Genomic DNA, 18429 nt, shown 5'->3' with positions numbered 1-18429 from the left:
ATCCCTGGTGCTCAGCAGTGCCTGGGGAGGAAAGGGGCACTAACCAGAGCCAGGCAAGGTTGCCTCTAAGGGTAGGATGGATATTTGCATTGATATCTCAATTTGATATATATAGACTGATATTCTTCAGTAAGGATGGAAGGAGCTGTGCAGAGGAGAATGTGTGAGAATGATGTTAGGGTTAAAAAAATAAGCTCACTGCATATTGAGTAACTGGAGGGGGCATCAGATGGCAGGACACCTGATGTCTCTCTCAACCTGTGTGTACACTGGGCAATGTTTGGGACTTGCTCCTGTATCCACCAACTGCTCTTCAAAAATCAGGTGATCCAAACTCTTAAGAAATGCAAAGTTTTATTTTTTTTTTAATAAATAAGTCAGAAATGTACAATATGTAAGTCCAGTATTATGTGAACATCACAGGGAGGTCTAATCTCTTCTTGGATGCCCAGCCAGGCTTGGACCATCTTGTCTCTTACACCTACTTGAGCTGGTTGTTGGTGGTTTGGGTTTTTTGGGGGGGCTTTGTGGGTTTTTTTGTGGTTTTTAGCAGCACTTGAGCGTGTGCTTGTCAATGCATTTGTCAAGGCAGCTTCCAGGTGTAACTGTTCTCATGTACCAACCACTGTGGACTTGCCACCACTGAGCTCACTTGGCCAGATAAGACAGAAACCTGAGGAAAAAGTTGAGGTGAGTGGGGACTGGAGTAACTACACTGCAGCCTGGTACTTAAAGTATAAGGAGAGGGGGTGTTGCTCCAGTGAGGAGCACATCCCTTCCGGTATGGTCTCCAGTTAAGGGCAAAAATTTGAGAGTAACCTTTTTTTAGAGCCCGATCTCAGCAGTTTCTCTCCTGTGTCTGGGTTGGAAGACCCTCTGTGGCTCTACAAGGTGGCAGTAGGGGCGTGAATGGCCAAATAAAGACACCCAAGGATTTCATCAGTGCAAGGTTCTCTGGGCTGTGGGTGCCAAGACTTGTAATCACGGCTCTGCTCAGTTGCAGGTTGAGATCTGGGGCTCCTGTTCCTCCTCCCCTTTTCTTTTTAGCAGTGTTTTGGGTTGATTTGTTGTTTCCTTCAACATTTTGGAAGATATGACCTAGTGTTTCATCTCTAGAAACAGCACTTGTAATAAAATAGTTGCAGTTCCCATTTCCTTTTGTATCCACACATGGATCTTCCACCTCCTTTAATGAAGTGTTGCTATTTACAGATGTATGACTGGAGAGGGCTCACTCTTTTTTGTGGGGGTGTCAGGTAAGTGTCCCCACCCACCTCCCCTTGGGACATCTGGTGACAAGTGCCCAGTGTCACAGGGTCCCTGTCACCTGCTGCAGCTGTACTTGGGCAGGTCAAACTCCCAACTCTTGGGCTCATGTTACATTTCAGGCCCTGCAGGAGGAAGCCCAGGCTGTAGCTGCTCTGGACTTAATTATTGCTATTTCCTGATTATTTTTAGGCTCCGTAAGCAAAGTCTGTCTTAAAACGTGTGCTAGGAAGGAGTTGGCCTGTAGGTTTCCAGTTCCTTCCTGCTGGATGAGGGAGCATTTGGTGTGTCACAGATGTTCAGTGCACAAGGTCATAAAACAGGTGAGAGAAAGTGTGCGTGTATGTGAAAGAAAGCAGAGAGGAACCTACCCCTTTTCTGCTGCAAGATAAGACCGAGATATTGGAACCTGTGGCCACATGAGCAGGTGGTGTTCCAAGGGGACATGGTGCATGAGAGGACAAGAGGTTCTGCTCAGCACCCACCACCTACACTTAGATGTGTTCAGGGGGGTTTATCCTGGACTAGTGCTCAGGTGGTTGGAGCATATTAGGGGTCTCTGAAGAGTGTTTCTGTTAAATTTTGGTACAAGGGCTTTACCTCTGATGTGGAGGGATAATGTGATGGATGGTGAGGGAACTTACTCTAAAAACTGAAGTCTGAATACAGACTGAGCCACAACTGCTGCTGTGAGGGGCCAACAGCAACTTCCTGGTCTTCACCTACAGGCCCTTCCATGCTACTAAAACACCTTAGTGCCCAGGCTGTGGAAGACAGAGGGAAGCACTGTCTGAAGGGTGAACTCTTCAGACCACTTCCAGGAGCTAGGATAAGGAAGCAGTACATTCCTGAAGGATTTCAGGAATTCTCCAGAGTCAAAAGGGAGAGTAGTTTGTCAAGCTGGTCTTTTAAGTTCCATATACCTCCATAAACCTTCCTGCAGTGGAACAGCAGGTGAGCATCTCTCACAGCCAGGTGAGCATCTCACAGGATGCTTTCTTCAATCTCAACTTCAGTTCCAGTTCCTGGGTGCTCAGGCATGGCCACGGGAAGCCCTGACACCTCTGCCACTGGCATTTTTCCTTCCAGTTGTCCTGTAGAGCCTTGTTCTCCCTCAGGAACATGCTGTTGAGTCTCTGGCTCTCCAGGAGCACCTGCTTTTGTGTAGTTCTTCAGCATCTCCTGCACCTCCATATGCAGACTTTTTAGTTTCTCCTCATACTCTGCCTGTGCCTCCTGCTGGAGCTGCAAAGAGACCTCAAATCATTCTCCGAACACTGAAGCTGAGCATGGTATGAAACCAAACCCTCCCTGGGCAGCCAGTGTGATGAGCTGTTAGCACTTCACAATTCTGGACTCAGTGCTGTCCTGAACAACTGGTCTTTGTCCCTCAGGCACTCTGCCTCCCCTGGGAGTGCATGGGGGGGGCATTGCTGATGACATGATTTGCTCCACCGCTGGATGAACTGAGGCTGTGTGGTCACAACACAGCAACCTTGAAAGCACATCAGTGTGTTCTAAGAGTCTGAGCAGCTTGGGGGGACACTCATCTCCTAAAGATGCATTTCCATCACACTTTAAATGTAGGGGTGTTTTGTCTGGTGAGAGGAGTGCTGGTGCTGGCACAGGGAGGGCAGGAGCACAGCACCTCTGACCTGGCTCTGTGTGGGCTCCTGTAGAACCACCTCCCAAGTTATTCCTTTTCTCCATGTACTGAGGAGTGGGTGTCTGATGTGTGTGGAGGAGGATGAGTGCAGCACTAATTAAATGAATGCAGGGAAGAATGATCCCCTCTAGAGTTTTGGATTTACTGTGCTGAGGAACAGCCCTGACCCCAAGCTCCATCCTTGCCTTTACCTGGATTTCCTTCTCCTTGATAGTCCTCAGATTCTCTGCCTGCTTCTCTTCCAGTTTCTGCTGACACCTGGCTGTCTTTCCTGTCACCTTTAAAAAGAACAAATTAAGAAAACCTACTCAGATTTACATTTTTACAAACAAATGTCTCAGCCAGCCCAGGCAAGACACAGTTACACAGCAGGGGTGTGTGTCCCCTGCCCAGCTCTGAACAATCTGCTGGGTCTGTTACCTGTGTGGTACCACAGCCCTGAGCTGCAGGACTGGGGAAGCTGTAACTGCTGCCAGGCACAGACAGACATGGATGGACAGAGACAGACAGGGACACAGGGACAGGCACAGATGGACAGAGACAGATACGAACAGACACGGACACAAACAGAGATGGACATGGACAGACAGACACAGACAAACAGGGACAGAGGTGGACACAAACAGACATGAACAGACACCAACAGGGACAGGCATGGATGGATACAGACAGACACAGACAAAGAGAGTGTCGGACAGAGACAGACAGAGATAGAAACAGATAGACAGACACACACACCCCCATGCTCTGCTCTAGGAGGGGATGAGTCTGTGAAGGGCAAAGATGAGGTCTCTTGGGTCTCTGCCCCATCTGCAACATTTTGCACATGATCAAATAGATGTGGGGTTACAATGCTCATGAGTTGTGCTTAAAACAAAATAAATCCCTGAATCAGAAATGCAAATAACCTGGGCAGCTGTTTGCAGCTGCCTCTCTACCCTGGAGGGAGGACCCACGAGACCCTTACACCCCTGCAGTGTTGCAGTCAGGGTGGTAGCTTCTTCAGCTGCACTTTGGCTGTGGGAATGACACAGAGTCCTCCAAGCAGCAGCAGTGTCACGGGACTGAAGTGCCTCCAAGAAGTCACACCCTGGCTCTGAGACACACTGATGATGTACACAAGACACCCCCTTTGCAGGAACCAGAGAGGCTGGGGCAGGGAGCCACAGGAGAACTTACCAGTTTGACTGTTTGCACCACCTCCTGGATGTGAGAGTTATTAATTTCTTTCTTCAACCTTTAAATAAAGGAAATGTAGATATACCTATAACCCATATGTTATCTTCAAATAAAGCCTCTTATCAATACTGATAAAGCACCATACTGTAAGACAGGACTGCTGGTGCCCACACAGAGATAGGTGTTACATTCTCTTCATGTCCTCCCACATTGAGAGGCTGCTGCAATTTTAGGAGAGACAAATAAAACAGCATTTCAGTCTGACTGAGACAGAAGCCAAATAACTAGATGCAAAATTCTATTTTTTTCAGTTTAACAGACACCAAAGGACCTTGCTACGAGCTGGCAAAGGAGGCAGAGACCCTCTTTTGTACCCTGGAACTTGTGAAGCTGTTACAAGTATTTTTATTTGTGCTGTGCTTGAGCAGAGGCTCAGCAGCAGAGCAAGAGGATTTCTGTAGCAAGGACTGGGAAGGAGGCTGCAGCCATTGTGTGCCCCACCAACCTCTTACCTGAGGGGGCCACAGAACCCGGTTACAAACCAGTTCTAGATGGGCTGGGGAAGACCTGCCTTTGATTGTAGGGGTAGATAAACACCCACCAAGGCACGACTGGAAGTCTCTTAGGCTTCAGCCAAAGTGCCTGGAAGGTGCATTGTCCTGTCAGCAAGAAGCTTGGGCATAGACAAAGCCCAGTAAGATCTACCCCAGTACCTCTCCTGAGCAGCCTTGTCACTGGTGTTCCTCATCATGGCCTGGATCCGCTCCACTCGTTTTGCCTCCAGCTTCTTCTTAAGGTCCTTAATATTGCTGTGGAGAGAGCAGAGTGTGTGACAGGGCTCCTCACAGACCCCACAGACTGAACCAGCCCCCCATGGGTACTCTCTGGTGTGCTCCGCTGTCCAGAAAAACAAAGTCTGTCTGAATGTGCAGCAGATGGTGCTGCCTGAGAACTTCTCTAGGCACCCAACAATTTCTCTCTTCTATGAACCAGTGTGTAATCACTTCCCTGTTCTCTCCGTGCCATTCATGATTTTACACCCTTCTGTCACATCCCCCTCAATCATCTGTTCTCCAAGCTCAGTCCTATTTCATTTCTTTCTGTGCAGAAATTACTCCTCACTGCTGACCATTCTTGCTCTTCCCAAGCTTTGTGTTCCCAATGGCACCCTGAAGAGGCTCCTGCACTGCCAAGGCAGATCTAGTGGCAGGTGATGACCTTAAATCTTTTTATTCCTCATACAATTCCAAAAATTCTATTTGCCACTTGGGCCACTGCAGAGCTGTGAGACAAGTAGCCCCAGCAGCCAAAGATCTCTCTCCTGAGTGACAATAGTTCACCATGTAAAGGTGAGCTCTGCTTAAGGTTTTTTTTCCATTCCCATTATTTTGTATTTACTCACACTGAATTTAACTGCCATTTTATTGCCTGTTGTTCAAGATCTTTAAATCTTTCTGGAGCTCCTCACAGCCAGCTGTAGGCGTGACTGTACTAAATGACACTGTATTGTTAGCAAACCATTAACTAGCTACTCAGTCTGTTTTGCTTAGTCTGGTCTGAATATGCTGAATAGCTGAGGGGAATGGAGACTGTCCTGGTGGAGGACACAGGAAGTTTGGCCTGACATAGCAACTAAAGGCTGAGAGAGGATCTAATGGGAAGCAGTGAGGATTTTAGCTCCAGGACAATGTTACTGCAAGAACAAATGGAAAAATGCCAGGCTAGAAACTGGTGAATTGATTCTGCCAGTTGACTTAAGTACTGGAGCCAGGAGGCTCAATTCACTTAGGAGACTGAGCTGATCAGTCCCTGGAAGGGATTATGGGATGGACTGACTCCAGCAGACAGAGATGACACCCAGTGACCAGCAGTTTTATGTCCTATCTTTCTGAATCAGTCAAGGCTACTCACTGCAGCTTGAAGGTTGGTGCCCTGGCTGGTGCCTCGTGGCTTGAACACTGTTCTGGAGATCACAAGAGAGGAGCTGTTCTCCCACCACTGCCACTGTGTAACTGTGAGACCCTGTGTCACATCTCCCCAGAGGAAACCTCCTCTGCAGGAGTGTTTTAAGATCTAGCAGAAAATGCCACCCCCGATGGGAGCTATGCATTATTACTTTGCTATTCAAATACAAAGTTTACCTTTCTGATGACTCCTTCAGTGCCTTCAGCTCAGCTGCCTGCTTCTCTCTGGCCAGCTCCAGTATCTTGGTAACTTGCTGTTGATGAAAACAAGGTAAAAATCAAACAAACCAAGATAAGACACAGCACATAATCCATACTGAATTAGAGCCAGATTCTGCTTTATTTCCCCCTGCACCGAGCTCCAGGAGCCAGGAAACCCACATGGCTTTGTGCAAACCAGATGCAGCACAGCTGAGCTCAGGTGTGCCCTCAGACTGCACCCTGCCAGTGACCCCACCCAGGCGCCAGAGGCTCCTGAGAGCTGTCACACAGGGAAGCCAGGGAATGCCACCTGGGCCCCCAGCTACCAGAAGAGGCTGAGCAGATGGAGCCTGAAGTGCTCCAGGGCAGTGCTGCTCCATTTTGTTCAAATTGCAGACCTAGGAAAATGTTTCTACTGCATTTTTATAGCTTCTAATAGTAAGCATCACTGTCTGCACTCTCCATCATCTTGCATGGACAATTGCTCTGAGGGGTGTTTTCTGCCCTGTGGCCACATTTCCAAGCTCACAGTTTAGCGAAGGATGTGGTTTTTCAGGCTGTCCTTGCAAGGGCTCCCCAAGCTAGGTGTTCTGCTGCCCCTGGCAGCCCTCACCTCCGTGGCATGCTGCTCTTTCTTCCTTCGAATCCCCTCGTGGTGTTCTCTCCCCAGGTGGGTGAGCTCCAGCTCCAGCCTCTCCCTCAGCTCCACAAGGCGGCTGTCAAGGCTTTCTGACATTTCTACAGGATGTGCACACGTACCAAGGTCACCTGTTGTCAAACGCCTGCAGAACAGACACAGCAGCTGTGCTGCTTCTAGAGGTGCTGATACAATCTTGACCTTCCCTCCCACCCATCCCTGGCAACACCCAACACCCTGGATGCCCCCACCACCCCATGCTGCCTTCAGAGGAGGAGGGCCCATGTTTCTCTTTGGCTTGGGGAGGTGACCACAGGCCAGGCCCTGCTGCAGCCCCTCTGCTGTATTTACCTCTTCTGGGTTTTCCTGTTGTGCATCATCCTTTTCTTGCCTCCAGAGCAGACAGGCTCTATACAGAGCACAGAGTATTTCTGCAGCATCTCCTCCCTCCGTTTACTTCCTTTCCGCTCCAGCTCCCTCAGTTCCTTCTCCTGCTTCTTCAGCAGCTTCAAGAAGAGCTTCATCTGCTGCAGTTCTTCAAGGCTGGCTGTCTGAGGCTCTACAATACCAAAGAAGAGAGGCTGTTTTCTCTCACACAGCATTTCTCAACCTGCTGAGATGCCTCTGGGGGTCAGTCAGGGCTTTTGCAGCACTGCTTTCTTTCAGCTCTTCCTCCCTCCAGCCCTGCAGGCAGCTCAGCTCCCCATCTGCTGGGTGCCTGGCATGGGGACAGACACAAGACCTGCTGCCCTGTGGCATTTTGGCCAGAGGAGCACACTGGTGGTGATGGGCCAGTCTGTCTGTCTTGTGCATCGCCCCCTTTTCCACAATCCCTAGTATCCCAAAGACAGCACAATTGTTAAGCCAGCTGGCAGCTCTCATTGGGAGGAAGAAGCTTTGTTGTTCCATTACTGTTTTGCAAAACTGTTACAATAACAGGTGCTTTCATGAGAAGGGCCACAGCCCTGTGAGGGCTCACCTGCAATCTGAGTCACTTCCATAACATTTTCTTCCTTGGCAAAAGCTGCTGCTCCTGAAATCACAAAAGGTATTCCTAGTGTGGAATAAAAGCACTATGCTCATCCCACTCTGCAGTCACGAGAGTCAGGGGAAATCTAAAACTTTTGCCATTAATGACAAGCACCAGAATTTAAGTTGGTGACTTGGCCTGAGAGGTTCTGACCCCATCACCAAGGACCTCCCCCTCCAGCACTGTCTTTTTGCAGCCTTTGGAGCACACAGATGCTTTCCCTTCCACTTTTAGCTCAGCCACATCCACAGCTTTACCTGCAGGCCCATTGGAAAGGGGAGTGCTGAACTTCCTAGTGGAGTCTGGTATCCCGTTAGTTTCAGCAGACAGGGAGTTCTGGGTGCCAGGCCTCTGCAACAGGGATCAGAGGTAAATGAGAAGCCTGAGTCCATGACACATGTTTCAGAGACAAGGACAGGACCCGGAAAAGCTCACCTCCACTGAGCCATCTTTGAGCTTGACTGATCTCTTGTCCTGCAGGCTGAAGAACTTGATGGGGTTGGAGAGAGCAATAGTCAGGTCTAGAAACAAAAAGGAGGTCTGTGCTCAATAACTCATTCTGCTCTGATTTTCCCTGCCTTCTGGCTTCCCTGCCAGACTAGGGCAGGAAATTGTGGAGAAGGGATATTTTCTGCTTGCAACAAGCTTCTCCCTGACAGGACAGTGGGAGGGGATTATTCAACTTTTGCTGTTAATCTCTGCAGTGGGGCTTCTTTCCTGATGTACGTCTCCCTGTTGGACCTTTCCCTGTATCTCAGTACCAGCAAGAACCTCCCTCTCTTCAAACAGGGAACACCACCACTCTGATGCTCCCTAGATCCCCACTGCTGTCAGCCCCTGGCAGTTCTCAGAAACCCCTCCCTGCCTTGGAATAAAAGCAGTAGAAAGATTGACCCACTGTGGGGAACCAGTCCCAGTTACACTCCAAGCATCCACTGTCCCGCAAGGAAAGCCAGGACATGCCAGGATGCTGGTACCCGCTCAAGTCCTGCCCTGACAAGGAATTAAGGGTGCAGCAGGAAAGCACCCCCAAGGCTGGAAAAATGCTTCAGGATGACAAGTTGGACCAAGGCAGAGCCCTCCCCAGGCACAGTCCAATGTGCACTACCTGCCCACGCGTCAGGAACATAGTCCTTGATTTCCAAGTACACAAAGAGAGCAGGCATGGTGAGAGGCATGTTGCTCTCGCTGCGGAGACAGATGTGGTGGTAGCCTGGGAAGAGAGAGCACAAGAGGGGGAATAAAACAGAATCTCCTCTTTGTCTGTGTGCTCCAACAGCAACGGAACATCTCTTTACAGAAGGGGATGATCAACATACTATGGAATTAAGGCAAGACTGTAACAGGATGAATTTGAAGGCTCCACTGACTAAAGGAGTGGAGACTAAGTAGCAAAACATGCAGATGTTCATATCTTTACAGTTTCCAATGAATGGGTCTCAAGGGCACAAAAGCTGGAGGAATTTCCTCAAAGCTCACCTGCATGCACTGCAATAACAGGAATGACACGGTGACCAATGAACTTCCCTCCTTCCTCCCAGGCCACAATTTTGAGGGATGCCAGCTCAGGCATCATGATCTAAGGAAAAAACCAGAGTAAGGAACCCATGTCCTCACCTCCAACTCCTAGCAGCACACTGGCTTCACCAAGTAGGGCTTTACTCTCTCCTTCCAACAAAACAAGGCCATCTCTCCAGGGAAGTCACTGTCTATTCATCTTGTAGTTTAAGGCTACAGTTTTTCAGAGACGTAACTGAATTCACAGAAACTCCACAAAACACTGGCTTGTCAGAGGAGACACTGCACAGGATCACAGGGGGGCAGTTTACCCAAAGAAAAAATAGGGCAACAAACCCTTCAGACCACAGCTGAAGGGAATGAACATGAATGGACAATTTGGCAAGGATGGTAACTTCGCCGTAAGGGCTCTTGCCTCCCTCCTCTCCCATTTTCTGCTGCCATAAAATGAACTGAAAACTGTCTGAACCAAAGTCTTTTCTGAAATGAGGGTATTATTTATCTACCACATCCCAAGTAGGCTGAAAATATCTGCTCTTTCACTGTGTGCTTGACAGAGATGAACTGTGTAACATGCATTTTGCCTTTGTAACTTACTGCAGAAAGGCCAAACATTACTGTCACCTTTGACTTCATTTCCCCATGCCCTGTAGCTGGATTAGTGACCCCTGAATTCTTGTGGACAACAGGGCAGCTCTCTGTTCTGCCACAAATGAAACCTCCCTCTGTTCCCATCGTTTCTTCAGTTTCTCTGGTTCTCATTTACAATTTAATCGCAGACATTCCATTCCTTTCTGCTTGCTGGTGCTTGAAGTTTTCAAAGCTGATGAGTCAATTCAGCCTGAAGTGCATCACAAATGGGACACTTCTGGTGCCTGTTATTTCCAGAAATGTTCCCAGCTACCCCTTGTCTGTTCAGGGAAATACTGTTGGGAGAGTTGTTTTGGATATTGTGGTTGGATATTATCTGAGAGTGAAGCATGTAACTCCTTGTGTGTCTAAAGCCACGACTGAGCTCCCCAGAAGGGAGTCCCTTCTGTTGTCAATGACCTCTCAGGAGGCAGTGCTGTGTCCACCAGGATCTTGAAGGATTCTCTGTCTAAATTACTATGAATTATATTATTACCTTTTCAAAAACAAAAGCCTCCTCTTTCCATACAGGGTTAATGGAGTTAGCAGTGGAGGTCAGTTTGGTTCTGTATTTGCGTTTTGTGTCCCTTGGCAACCCAAACAGCTCCACTTCCACATAAGTCTTCACACTGCGATCTGAGAGGAACTGACCAGAGAGTATCTGTGAACATGCAGAAACACAATTAGCAACTGCTGAGAAGAACAAAACAGAAGAACTCCCCCATAACCTTCACCTCAACGTCACCCTCCCACACCAAAACATCTTCTCTGCTGCAGTTCCCAATCCACAATAGGCTCTTCTTTTACCTCTACCCACGTCTTGCTTCAGCACTTCCTCCAACCTTCTCCCTCCCCATCATCACAGCCCTGGCTGCTCCTGTGTGGCAGATGCCGATTTTCCATTTTCATGCGATGATGATTAATTTAAAATAGTGAAAAGCCTGGGAGTTGCCATGGTTACACTCTCCCACGGGACTCTGCAGGTTCATTTGCCACTAAAGAACCCCACTGGGTGATGAACAGCAGGAGCAGGGATGGCAGCTGCACAGGTGGTGGCTGCTGGGGAGGAGCAGCCCCGGGGCTGGTACTTGCCGTGACAGACAGGGTACTGGCCACCACCACGTCGATCCGGTCCACAGAGAAGGGGTCAAACTGCTTGTCTGGGCGCCTCATGAACTCGTGCTTGAGCAGATAGCCACACTGCCCATTGAACTCAAACAGAGCCATGTTCTGCTGCATGGGGACATCTGAGGTACAGAGGAACACACGAGAAAAATGGCTGGGGGACCTCACCAGGTGGCTTGTGTGACACAAGTGAGCTGAAAGATGCTGCAGTCTCACAGCCCCTGCTAGCCAAGGGCTCACTAAGCCACTGCAAAAACTAATTAAAGCCTCTCAGCACCATACAGGGAGAAATATTACAGCAGCTGTTGTAAGAAAGGTTAGTGGTTTGCTTATGACTGCACTGTAAGTCATGGGTAGAACTAAATTAAAATCTCCTTTAATAAGTACCTGCAATTTTTGGGTGTGAAGTAAACAGCTGTCTGAACCACTCTACTCCTTCCCCCCTTCATTTTAGGTCTCAGTCCATCTTCTCCTCTGCCCCTTCTCTGGAGAACACTCTTGTGGTTTCTGCAGTCTTTCATATGAGATCCTCCTCATAACCAATCTCACACTTTCCCTTTCAATGCATCTGTTTTTCCTGCTACTGATCCTACACTCTTTGTACTTAAGACACTCCTCTGAGGAAGGAAGAGGGGTAAAGAACAGCTTCCTCTGGGGGCTTTTCTGTGTCTCCTTCTCATGCTGGCTGTGCAGCAAGGAATGGCCCTTCTTCCCTATTCAGATGAAAATACTGGGAAGAGCATGGCCAGCCAGGCCTGTAGGCAGCTGGAGCGGTGCCTGCTGCCTGGCAGAAGAGGAAGCAGCTGAGGGAAGCAGGAGGTTCTGATGCCTCATGTTCTGATGCACATGATTCATCCTGACATCACCTTACGGTACAGCCAGAGGTGGGACGAGACACTGGGTGACAGCAAGTCCATGGGTGTATGCACAAGTGGGTAGGACCCACGGCCTGGACATGGTGTGCCAGGTTTGTGCTGAGCCTAGAGAAGTGCTTTGGGTCTGCGGGAGATGGAGCCAAAGGACAACAATGCTCAGGGAGAAGGCACAGGAAGTAAAGGCATCGAGGGCAACAGCAGCAGTAGGAAATAGCAGTGAAGGAAGGGACAGTGAGTACCAGCACACAGCCTCACCGCCCAGGAGCTGGAGGACAATGTGACACTCACCCATGGTCTGGAAGTTGAGTGCCACCATCTGGCAGCCAACGTTCCAGAACATCTGGGGCAGGTAGTTGGAGGAGTCCATCCGGGTGCCTTTGGGGTAGATCCGGCTCATCTGGCGCTTGTTATATCTACAGGTGCTCTATTGGAAACAAGCACGGCCTGTGCACCCTGGGGCCAGCTCCTCCACCCCCAGCATGAAAACTCTCTCAGCTCTGCTCCCAAATGCCCACACTCTTCCAAACAAGAAGAGAGGCCCTAGCAACAACAGGCTCCTTTCCCATCCCTCTTCTCTTAAGGACAAGCCTCTGGCAGCCCTGGTGCTCACTACTGCAGGATGCATCCTGTCAAGAATCTCTGTGAGCAGCCCCTGAGCCAGCCTGGAAGATCCCATGTTCCATGTTTATCTCTCTGATGAAGAGCTGACCAGGTCCTGAAACCAGAAGCCAGCTGGATACACCTCAGCCTTACCCTAGCTTCAGATGAGCTCTCATGCTCCATATCCCAGACAAAGGCTGCCAAAAGGATACTCCACAAACTGCACAGGGAACTTGGTGAGCAGGTCATAAGCCTTCAGCTCGGTGAAGGAGGAGATGACATAACTCCGGTTCTTCTCTGGAAACAGGAGAGAAGGAAGTGTTGAGAAGAAAGCCCTGCCCAGCCCCATTTTCTGGGTGGGGACTGATGGACACAAGAAGCACTTGGCCTCTTTACTCCCTCTTCCTACCAGGCTCCATTTTCTATCAAAGCAATTTACCTTTCTCAGTCCCAAAGAATAATTCTCCATAAAAGGTGATTTCTGTTTACCAGGGAGATGATGGTTGTGCACTCCAGGACAGGAGTTGCATGGAGTACAGGCAGAATTGGCTCACAAAACTAAAATGGCAACAATGATGGCCATCTCTTCCTGGATTTCAGTGACATTTAGGGAACAGCTCCTGCTTGCAGTTTTAGTTCCAAGTGAATCCATTCATTCAAAGTCTTGCACAAAGTTCTTTTTTTGTCAAGTTTCCCCTTTTTCACTCCCGTGTTCATTGCTTTTTCTTTCATCAATCAAACCAACCCACTCAAAACTAGACTCAAACATGGGAACTCTTTAGAGGAACCTGCTGTGCATAAAGAAATTGGTGCATTTCAGAGTTTCAGACATTTGTCTGTCCAGTCACCACAGACAAGGAAGTTCACATACATAAAGAAAAGCTGGATTCAACTCTGCCCTCCAAAGCACCAAAGCAAACCCACAGGTATGTCCCTGGCCTCTAGAATGTTTATTTTCATCCTCACTCATACAACTGGGAGCAGTATCTGACATCTCCCTGTCTTCTCCTGACCAATTCCAGGGAGGTGGGCAGAAGGGAGGTGTTTGTGACCATGTGCATGTTGTGGGAGAGGGAGAACACAACAAAAATGGGTGGAAGCAAGTCACAAAGGCAGGTGGAGAACAGCAGCACCTGAAAGCATTGCTCTCCTGGTTGAGAGGAAATACTTGGGATCCCAATGGGACTGAGTCTGACTTACGGGCAGAGACTTCAAAGGAGTCAAATTTGATAGGCTGGATGTAATTAACGAGGCTGGACATCTCCTCGTACGCTGTCACCTCCAAACCAGCAGTGCCCTGAGCAGAAAACATCCAGAAGAAAGCAGATTAAGATTCTTTCTGGTCCTACAATTCCATCATGGACAGCACAGTCAGGGCACAGTTTCTAGGAAGCTTGGCAAAAACTGGAACTGCGCCATATGGAGAGACATCAATATGTGAGAAGCCCCAGACCTCTTTAACCTTTCAAAGCACAGAGCCTGGGACAAACCAGGGACGTGGTTTTCCCTCCTCTCTGAGTGACACTAGGGAGACAGGAATGGAAAACATTTGGTTTATTTTCTTCATGAGAATGCTGATCACCTCCTTCCCCTTCAGCTGCAGCACTTCATGTTTCAGTAACAACTTTTATCAGCCTAGGCCAAGGCTCTCCAGATACCCTCAAGGCAGACAGTTACCTCCAAATCATGCAGAATCTCCAAGAGAGAGTCAGAGAATATGGCAGATGAGTTATTATTTCTATGTTTGCAACATAATTTATCTTACTCAGTTTCTCCTGCAAAAGTCCTGCTGCATGGGGGGGAAAGCCCTCTATGGGTCTCAGCACAGTTCCATTTCCCTGTGCATTTTGGGTTCAGCTCTATTCAATACAGTGAAGCCTCAGAGAAGAAACCAGAAAAGGAACAGAAACAGCAGGGACAGTACCTCATCTGACTGCATCTTTTTAATTTCCTCTTCATCCAGGGTTCTGAGATGTTCATCCTCTTCCTCTGGTTCCTCTTCAGCCACATCACCTGCCCAGACTGAGCACACACAGCCCCCATCAGTGGTGCACCCCAGCAGTACCCTGAGACAAGACACTGCAGATTGCTAGAAGGGAGAACTCTGCAAAACCACCCCATGGAGTCATGCAGGAGCAAGAAGTGGAAGAATCCTACCATTTTATGAACCAAATCCAAATATGAACTAGCACACTCAAGAGACCAAGGGCTTCCCTTACACCACAAGAGTGACAATCCCAGTGCTGTTTCCCCACCAAGGTCACACACATTTGTGGGAATCAATGTCCATTTCTAGGTGCTCTGTAGTGGTGCTCACCCTGTCTTCATACAACTCCAGGTGTTCCTACCATGACAGGGACTCAAAATTGACTGTTCTACCATGGGTTCCACAAGAGGTGGCAGCCTTGAGACTGGAGGAGGGGAGGAGAGTGGGGTTGAAGGTTCTATAAACCTTCAAGAACCTCACAGGGAAGAACCAGGCCACGGTGAGTTTGTGGTTATCAGAGAGCTACAAGCTTTGAAGAATTATCCACCATTCCATCAGACCAACAGCCAGAGTGTGTTAGTGAACTACCTGCTCATGCAGCCCCACACCTCAGGGTAGGCAAAAGAGTTGACTGGTGGGCAGGACACAAGTTGATTGTCTCTTCTGGTGGGAATGAAGTGTTTGAAAATACTCTGAAGATTTAATTTCTCTTCTAAGCTTAGGCTGCTTCTTAAGATAACTGAATTAATGACTATTGGCTTGCCTCAAGCTAGCATTGAGTGATTTGGAAGGCCTCCAGTGGGCCAGACTTGCTCATCTAGCTATACTAGTTCCATCTTCCCTTCAGACATACCAGTATCTTCAGTATCCAGAGGGGTTGGCTGCTCAGTGATTTCTGGTTCCACATTCCTCCCTTTCTTCAAAGAGTTCTGCCTCTTCCCAGATATAGATTCATTCTTTTTGTTCTTGATCAAGATTTTCCCTAAAAGATCCTTAGGACTTGGCAGAGGAACTCCTGGCTTCAGCTGCAACAGACAAACTTCATATTGAATTTTCATCACAATGATGGAATTCAAACACTCATCTCCCCTGTCCCTCCCAGTACCATTCCTCTGGTCATTTACTGGTGCATGGACACCTCTCTCACCCACTGTATACTTTAATTTCTCCATCTGCCAGCATATTCCACTATATCCATGCGGATTTTTTTCAGACTTCACCTTTGGTTTCAGACCAACATTTTGCACCTCTCAGCCCTCCCATCTTCTGCTGCCTGCCCAGGCCATGCTGTTCCCAGCCACTCATCTTGCACCACAGCAAAACAAACATCTCCATGGCCTGAAGGCATCCCCACACCTCCGGGTTTCACATTCCACCTACTTCTCTCATTACCCCAGAGCCTCAGTCCTAGAGCAGCACTCAGGCCATATTTAAAGACTCTGCCTGCAGCAGCTTTGAAAAAAAAGATCCCAGAGCAGGAGGCTCAAGACAAGGATGTGGGATTCAGACTGTGCTTCTAGACCTACACTCCCTGCAGAGACAGCAACAGGCCTATTCATAATTTGGGTAACACATTGAACTGTTTCTCCCCACACACATCCTGATTCTCCCTCCTGCCTGGACACAAACATGGGTCTGGACAGTGGGCAAGTGCTGGTTTGCTCACTGCTTCTTTCAGCTCTTCCTTTGGGCTCAGTGTGTTAGAATAAATGCTTGGCTGGGTGTCTCATCCCCACTGTGTATCCCAAGGACCTGCCTGATGCTTGGCACTGCTTATTATCTGTGGATCAGTTCCACTCTGAAAGCAGCTGCAGCAGCAACATGCACAGGGATCACCTGAGATGTCACCCACTGTGTCCACAGAAATACCTGTTTGTACCAATGTGCTGGTGGCAATGTCCAGCAGGTGGACCTTGCTCAGCTACTCTGAGCTCAAAGCTGTGCCTCTCACTGACCTGGCCAGCACTGCCTAGATGGGAATGTTTCCAGTTTGGAAGCAGAAATTGAGACACTCTGGAAGGAAGGGCCTGAAATGCTGCTAAGCCCTTGTTCCTGTTTCTTTGGAAAGCAAGAGCTGGCAGGAAGATTTGAAAGAGCAGTGGACAGAACTACACTGACTCATCTGGGTACAGCTGGGACCCCTCAGCTCCTGAGAGCTCAGCTTCCAAAGCCAGAGTGTTAAAGAGGAGCAGAGCCAGGCAAGTGCTCAGGAAAACCTCTGTACCTGAGGGCTCCTCCATCCACTTACTGTGTTGCTCACCCCTATGAACCAGGTTTATCTACCCATGGCATCATCTTCTCTTTCACTGTCCTTGTCTCTGCTGTGGCATCTACTAGCACTAGGAGTGACCAATTTTTTTAGACAGACTTCTCCCCCAGCCTCTTTCCCCAAATCCCACTTACGGGGTATTTTTCCAGTGGCTCTGTCAGCAGCATGTCTCCAAAGATGGTCCTGCAGTACTCAGCCATCTTCGCCTGCTGCTTGGGCCTAGTGAACAGAGAGATGGAGCAGAAGTGACCAGGTAAACAGGAGCCTGAATCCAGAGCTTAGCATGAGCAACCACCTCGAGATCCATGTACTCTACCCAGCAGACCATCTCCTGCCTTCACACAGACAGCTATGCAGATCCTGAAGTGCCTTCCCAGGCCGACTCCCATTTGTCCATACTCTGCCATCCTGAGCTAAAAGGCTGCACAATTGTGGTCACCCTCACCCTACAGCTCATGGCCCATCTTCCAGCTCTGCCCCACCTCCAGCTGCTTTATGAATCTCCATCAGTGTTTCATTTCAGCCCAGGCACCCCCTGCAGAACCAGCAGCCCTCACCTGCATAGTTTCTGCTCTGGACATCAGAGAGCACAGTTCTCCCCACCAGTAGATACTCACGAGTCCACGTGGTTCTCAAAGGACAGGATGACAGGGTAGAGAGATGTTTTGAAAGCACTTTCTGCAATGGCCTCAATGGCATCCTGAAGGAGAAGCAATAGTCAGAGGAACAACAGCAGCTGATCTCCCACAAAAGAGAACCCCAAGGTTCACATTCCCCAGCTGATCATTGTCAGGGGCTTCTCTTTAAAGTAATTAATCTCCATCCAGTAAGAAGGGGAGAAGTGTCTTTTTCACACCCACCCAGATTTCCAGTTCCAGAGGATACAAGGTACAGCTGAACTCAAGAGCTGGCATAAGAAAATATGAAGGTGTAAGACGTTAAGTTTTTACTTTCCTTACATAATTTAGTGTACACATAAATGAATGTGAAAGCATCTTGCCAGAGAGGCAAGCCACATGCACTTGGAATTGGTAGAGGAAGGTGTATGCAGCACCAGATTAAACTGCTTCAAACCCTATTTATACTTACCTCTGAACCTGTCCAATTTACTATCATTTTACCTGCTTATAAAATCCTTCTGTCTAGCAGCAAACTGGAATGTTCAGTAACCAGCAGTGCTGACATTTCAAATGCAAATACCATGGAAATGTTCTCACCATTAATGATGCAATAAAAAATAATCATATTTTCCCCAAGCTCCTGTTAAAAACTGCCACAAACTCTCCACTCTTTTCTTTTCTGGTGCCACTAATTGACAGGGTAAAGAAGCTTCATTTGCTTCTTTGCAATTACAGTCCCTTACTCCCCCCAAAATCCTGGTTCTGCCATGACCTTGGCTGCCAGAGCTGCTCCTCCATGGACCACTTGGACTTTCTATCACAGAAACCTGCAAGGTTCAGAGGAGGAGAAGCTACAGAGAAA

The 18429-nt window shown here is 48.6% G+C and overlaps 1 protein-coding gene across 2 annotated transcripts in view; it reads right to left on the bottom strand.

The window, feature by feature from the left end:
- Window positions 1-337: 337 nt before the first annotated feature.
- PLCB2 (phospholipase C beta 2) overlaps window positions 338-18429 on the bottom strand; it is a 39864-nt gene continuing 21772 nt past the window's right edge. Inside the window, exons 12-32 of one of the 2 annotated variants that reach the window (XM_051621724.1) lie at window positions 17565-17647; window positions 17082-17166; window positions 15532-15703; window positions 14616-14713; window positions 13892-13988; window positions 12904-12988; window positions 12380-12504; window positions 11184-11338; window positions 10588-10752; window positions 9423-9522; window positions 9052-9156; window positions 8379-8464; window positions 8201-8294; window positions 7893-7946; window positions 7265-7472; window positions 6890-7058; window positions 6253-6329; window positions 4825-4920; window positions 4112-4169; window positions 3124-3210; window positions 338-2511 (exon numbers count right to left, since the gene is read on the bottom strand). In XM_051621724.1, the coding sequence (XP_051477684.1) occupies window positions 2251-2511; window positions 3124-3210; window positions 4112-4169; window positions 4825-4920; window positions 6253-6329; window positions 6890-7058; window positions 7265-7472; window positions 7893-7946; window positions 8201-8294; window positions 8379-8464; window positions 9052-9156; window positions 9423-9522; window positions 10588-10752; window positions 11184-11338; window positions 12380-12504; window positions 12904-12988; window positions 13892-13988; window positions 14616-14713; window positions 15532-15703; window positions 17082-17166; window positions 17565-17647 (2460 nt within the window). In that variant the 3' untranslated portion in view covers window positions 338-2250. Of the gene's footprint in view, window positions 2512-3123; window positions 3211-4111; window positions 4170-4824; window positions 4921-6252; window positions 6330-6889; window positions 7059-7264; window positions 7473-7892; window positions 7947-8200; window positions 8295-8378; window positions 8465-9051; window positions 9157-9422; window positions 9523-10587; window positions 10753-11183; window positions 11339-12379; window positions 12516-12844; window positions 12989-13891; window positions 13989-14615; window positions 14714-15531; window positions 15704-17081; window positions 17167-17564; window positions 17648-18429 lie in introns of those variants that run through there. The other variant, XM_051621725.1, reaches the window with a different exon arrangement.

Source organism: Apus apus, chromosome 5 (assembly GCF_020740795.1).
Source record: "Apus apus isolate bApuApu2 chromosome 5, bApuApu2.pri.cur, whole genome shotgun sequence".
NCBI lineage: Eukaryota > Metazoa > Chordata > Aves > Apodiformes > Apodidae > Apus > Apus apus.
The sequence above is the reverse complement of the archived record's forward strand: the minus strand, read 5'-3'. Positions and strand labels throughout refer to the sequence as shown.